General features: G+C 37.2%; 3 protein-coding genes across 3 annotated transcripts; 1 reads left to right on the top strand and 2 right to left on the bottom strand.

The window, feature by feature from the left end:
* Positions 1-597: 597 nt before the first annotated feature.
* Positions 598-2,023, bottom strand: LOC106773386 (protein FAR1-RELATED SEQUENCE 5-like). The gene is made up of 2 exons (XM_014660083.1): positions 1,144-2,023; positions 598-923 (listed from the first exon to the last, which is right to left on the bottom strand). The coding sequence occupies exons 1-2, from the start codon at positions 2,021-2,023 to the stop codon at positions 598-600; spliced, it is 1,206 nt and encodes a 401-aa protein (XP_014515569.1).
* Positions 2,024-2,089: 66 nt separating this feature from the next.
* Positions 2,090-2,782, bottom strand: LOC106773385 (protein FAR-RED IMPAIRED RESPONSE 1-like). The gene has a single exon (XM_014660082.1). The coding sequence runs from the start codon at positions 2,780-2,782 to the stop codon at positions 2,090-2,092; it is 693 nt and encodes a 230-aa protein (XP_014515568.1).
* A 994-nt stretch (positions 2,783-3,776) lies between these two features.
* On the top strand, positions 3,777-4,836 carry LOC106773383 (ankyrin repeat and ELMO domain-containing protein D-like). Its single transcript, XM_014660081.1, has 4 exons — positions 3,777-4,020; positions 4,092-4,228; positions 4,302-4,403; positions 4,486-4,836. Exons 1-4 carry the CDS (start codon positions 3,777-3,779, stop codon positions 4,834-4,836), a joined length of 834 nt encoding a protein of 277 aa, XP_014515567.1.
* The last annotated feature ends 981 nt before the right edge of the window (positions 4,837-5,817 follow it).

The following is a 5,817-nucleotide window of genomic DNA, read 5'->3' as shown; positions in this document are numbered from 1 at the left end:
AGGATCTGCCATTATTGGTGTTTAGGGTTTTTGAAATTAGGTTTTTGAAAAGAGGAATGGACGTTTTGAATAACTTGCAGTGAGGAAAGATTTATTTTTCCAAGTGGGTTAGAAGCATAATTAAAGGGGTAGTGGGTGAGGTGGGTAACGGTTACAATTGATGGCGGTGGAAGTTACGAAACATTGATGGAGGTAATTCAATGTGTCTGCAGCGCCACTACATATGTGTGCTGTCATTGTGCTGTAATCGATTACAACTGACATTGTAATCGATTACCTGAGCAGTTAGTTTCCCTACGAACATGTTATTCCAAAATTTAACATGTCAAAAGTGTGCAAAACAGATTTCAAAAATATATGAAAATAAAATATGATCCCATAGTAACAAACATCATCAAAGTGGGTTATTAAAATTATTATGAACAACAGATAATAATGACATAAAGCCAAGTGGAGGCATTTCAGATAGTTGTGAAACTTGTTGCGTTTCGTTTGAATAACGAAGGACCTCTTCGGATTGTGTCAGATTAGAGGTAGTTGTTTTCTGTGATAAAAAAACAACATATATGAGCACCATGTGACATAAAAATGACATAATTATACATTAACATGAATCATAGTACCCACATTTTGTTGATGCGTTGTTGTTGAGGCATGCTTCCTTGAAGTGGTTTTCCTTTTTCTGCTTAGTGTTTCTACACTTGACTTCAATCTGTTAGTTCTTGGTCGGCCTTTACGCTTCACCGTTTTTGGACTACGAACAAGTACATCACTACTTCCACATGCGGTGTTCGATGGAGTACCGGTGAGTGGATTTTCATACCTCAGTTGTCCTTCCTCACTTACTATTTTATTTCGTAATTGTGTATTGACTCCAAACTTTTTACGAAGAGAATTCAATTCTTTTTCCAATTCATTAGATGCTGATTGAGATTCACAAACAGCCTCAGCTATGTCAGAACCGCTTACACAACGTTTGGTATCTCTGCATTTTAGGTTCCTGATGCAAAGAATTGTAACCTACCCTAATTAATGTGTGCTTTCTTCTGATATTTTTACTCCAACGACGAAGCACGTATTTCGAGGGGACATTTTGCACATCTTCTTGACCGAGAACCAGTAGACAATGCCTACAAAGGATACCTTTAAACTCAAATAGTAGACAAGAGCAGGTTGTATCCTTTGTCAGGGGATCAAATTCAACATCGTAATATTTGGCGGAACATTTTCCATCCCACATGCACTCTTCTTTGATCGTGTACTTGTTAGAAATACAGTCCTTGACCGTGTCTTTGATGAAACAATTCATCCTGGATCGAAACTCATTTTGTACTTCCTCAAATTTTGCGTGTGTGTACTCCACTTGAAATTGTCTTTCAATAGGTGATTGAGACNCGCAGGCAACAGTTGTATTGAGGGAAGAGAAGTCCGCTTCAATTTCTTTTTGGGCTTTGAATTTAAGAGCATTATCATACTGAACCACAAATTGTTGAAGTGTCGTACTTGAATTGATGAAGCCATAAAAAAAAGCATTCATTCCCTCACTTCTTTGAGTTGTGGACATACCCGCCCAAAAATGATTTTTCAAGTAGCAAGGCACCCACATATGTCTCTCATCGTACAAAATTCCTAACCATTCATTGTTTTCTAAGTTGTGCTTTCTGAGTACTTCTTTCCAACCCATTTCAAAGTCAACTATGGAACAACAGTCATATACAAGCACTTTCACATCGTTCTTGATAGCAAGATAATTTTTATACCCTTGCAATTTTTCAGGTATCTTTTTCATTATATGCCACAAACACCACCTATGTTTTGTTTTGGGGAATACTTCTTTAATTGCATTAGCCATTGCTTTACACTGGTCTGTGACAATACTGTCTGGTGCCTTGTTGGCCATACATCTTAACCAAGTCTGGAATAACCACACAAATGAGGTAGTGTCCTCTGATGAAAGTAATCCACAACCAAGTAGGATGGATTGTCCATGATGGTTTACTCCCACAAATGAAGCAAATGGCATGTCATATTTGTTTGTTAGATAAGTAGTATCGAAAGAAACCACATCACCAAATTCTTCACAAGCAGCTCAGCTTTTAGCGTCCGCACAAAATACACTAGTAATTCTATTTCCTTCATCCATTTCTAGTTCGTAGAAGAAATCGTTATTCAGGTCTCTCATTTTTGAAAAGTGACGTAGTAGCGTCTGACCATCTCCGTCCTTACAAACTGACCTTCTATGTTGACCGATGAAGTTTCTAGCATCTCTCTCCATAAATTCCATATTTTCGTATCCACCAGCGTCACTCACCATGCTAAGAAAACTCTTGTTTATACGTACACCCGCGTCATCGTTAACTTCCAACGTGTGTTTCGCGTGCATGTTCAATTTTATATTGCCACGAATGAGATTGGAGGTTTGTGGACAAAGCTCATGACTGTGCTCTACAACAACAGTCCTAACAACCCATTTGTCATCTTTTCTAGCAAATGTGATTCCTGCAGGACATTGATTTGTTTGACTAGGTAGAGTTTTCACTTCAGGACGAATGTTAGAAACATATTTACCTTCCCTTGAACAAACTAATCTCAAGTAATAAACTTTGTTTTTGTTGTTCTTCTTTGAAGTTCTTGTTCGAACACCAAAACCACATCTTTTTCCATAATCACAATAAAATTTCTTGGCATCCTCCATACTGCCAAAACACATGTTCACACTAGGAACGATGTCTGAAAAACTCTCATCTCCGGTATTAAAATCCTCAACGCTTTCACCATCCATAGTCATTTAATGTTGACAATTGTGCATCCCTTCAATGAATGTATTACCTACCTAGAATCCTTACAAAATTAAATAAATATTCAAAGCAACAGACAGGTAGAGGGAAGTCATAAATATATGAAAGCACGTTGTAAGAAATAGTTCCACCAATATACTTTCAGTAATATGGAACACGTTAGAAATTTAAAGGATGGACCGTACTTACATGTAGACAACCAGTTGAAGGCCTTCAATGCTTGAATATACTCGTGTTTAAATTTTCTTGGTCTGTTTCTAACCCACCACCAACAACCACAATATGCATTTAGATGCTGCTGCACTTAACTTCAAAGGGGATTTTTGCTGAGAAGGAGCACAAGTATTAAAGAAGAATGAGTTATTCAAAGTTAAATGGTTTAAGGTAAAAGCAATTAATGCAAACAAAGAAATGAATATTACGGTATAGGGTGTTTAAGGAGGAAAGCAGCATTTAATGTGTGTCATATATTAGGTAAGGGAAAAGGTGGAGTGTATAAGTAAGTATAATTTTGCACACATCAAACGCAACTTTCACTAAATAAGCAAAAAGTTATCCTTATGCGTGGGACAATGTGTTAAAAGGCAATCTGCACTGTCATTTCCATGAAATCTCATTCATTTAATGCATGAAAATGGTTTACAAGGAAAGTGGAATTCTGATAACAAAATTACCAAATTATGGAATAATTAATTTCATTAATTAACCTTAACCTTTTCGTAATTCCACATTATTAATATGAAAGATTAATAATTGATTGTTAAATTAATTTTTTTAAAAAACTTAGTTATCAATTATTTTCCTCTTTATATAGGACCGAACATTACGTTCTACGAAAGTCACCTAGAATATAAATCGAAGATCCAAAATACGAACACACTTCTTCGAAGTAATGTCTTTTGTTCACAACACGATTTCCAGTTTCAAACTTAATATCTGTGTTTAATAAATTGTATTCTCCTTTCAGGTTAGAAGACCATGGATGCTTGGGAAGGTCTTGAAATTGACGACGACGTCCTCCAATGTTTCTTGAAGAAATGTGATAGCTCCTCATCCTTGATTCCTGGTCCGGCTGGGAATGTGCAGGCTACCATGATGAATAGGATAAGTGATGATCCTCGTACCACCCAACAATTTGTTGAGGATGTTGCTAAAGCAACATATGAAAGAGAATTCAATACAAATGCATGGAAATGGGCTGAGATGTACATCAAACACCATGGTCAGTATTCATATCAAAGTGTAAATGAATACATTTTTGCAGATGATACTGAAGTTAAGCATGAAATGCAGATATTGTGAAAGATGGTGATATTAATAACGCCAATCACCTACACATAGCAAAATCAGTGTCAACCCTTCACCTTGTTGTTTGTATTGTTAAGGAGTGTCACCCAAATGGACTTGGTGATATGAAACTGAGTCTAAAGGTAATATTTATCAAATTTCTTATGTTTGGTTCCTTAACTTAATTTAATGTAATGTAATATTAAATGTGTGTAGGACCCTAGTGGTACTATGAAGGCTTCCTTACATCACAAAGTTCTTAAAGATCCATCTTTTGGTCCATATATCGGTCTTGGTTGCGTTATGATACTTAACAATGTAACCCATTTATTTCATACAACTATTTATTCCACATAATTTGACCTATTGTTACTCATGATTTTTGCTTCTTTTGAGTTAGGTTCGTACATTTAGTGCATTTCCCACAAACTGTTATGTTAACATAGTGCTTCGGAATGTAATCAAAGTATTTGGCGCTGACATATGTCCTCCAACAAAGGAACTCGTCATGGAGACACCGAAACCAGTGATTCGACCCCTTGACCTGCAAGAACCAAATATGGCTGAAATTATGCGAAAATTGAGATATCCTCATCATCTAAAACCATCCACATCGAAAGTACCAGACAACAACAATGGAGAGAACTCTAACCCAGACAACAACAATGGAGAGAACTCTAACCCAGACAACAACAATGGAGAGAACTCTAACCCAGACAACAACAACGGAGAGAACTCTAACCCAGTGTAATGATATTTTGTAGACATAACCGTGGATCTTTGTTTGCTTTTGCAGGTTACTATGAATCTTTTAAGGATGACTGTAGTAATCTTGACTATAATTCCTTCTTTTGATTTGGATGACTGTAATATTTATTGGGATTACTATAATTCGTACTAGGATGACTGTTTTTGGTATTACAATGACTTCATCATCGATGACGATGATTAATTTATTTTGATTTCATTTCGTATTATGGTATCAATGTACACAGTAGGGATCAATGAATATGGAAATATTTTTCGCCTACTATTCTAATTTAATAGTTATTTTGTTTGTATTACAATATATTTTACAAACTTCGATGAAATATACACCAATTATGTTGGATGAAAGACCAACCACAGCACACTGGGGAGCCCTCTCAATCAGGGGCAGGGAGCTGCGTTGCTCTTTTAGTACACATGCCAATGTAAACGTGTAAATAGAAGTGGAAATTAACCAAGATATGACCAACAGAAGACTGGGGAGCCGTCTCTGGCAGGGGTAGGGAGCGGCGTTGGAGTTTTGGTTCACTTCAAAATGTAATCGCTTGCATCATGTGTGTAAGCGATTACACACGCCAGTCACTCAGTGTACTTGGAAAATATCCAAGTCATATGACCAACTACACCACACTGGGGAGGTCTCTCCAATAGGACCAGGGAGCACCGTTGGAGTTTTGGTACAAATACCAGTGTAATCGCTAACTGGATGTGTGTAATCGATTACGCAGTCTATCATAGTCCCCATGGGTGACACGTGGAACTTGGTAAAGAACCCTTACTTGCCACTGAACACGTGTTGGTCATCAGGCAGGGACATTTCATCCCAGACTCTCAACATACAAATTGACCAAGTCATGACCAACCATAGGACACTGGGAAGCCCTCTCTAGCAGGGGCAGGGAGCATCGTTGGACTTTTGGTACAAATGGCATTGTAATCGCTTACACCATGTCCGTAAGCGATT

The sequence above is a fragment of the Vigna radiata genome, chromosome 9 (assembly GCF_000741045.1).
Source record: "Vigna radiata var. radiata cultivar VC1973A chromosome 9, Vradiata_ver6, whole genome shotgun sequence".
NCBI classification, from domain to species: Eukaryota; Viridiplantae; Streptophyta; class Magnoliopsida; order Fabales; family Fabaceae; genus Vigna; species Vigna radiata.
This window is presented reverse-complemented; position numbering and strand designations above follow the sequence as displayed.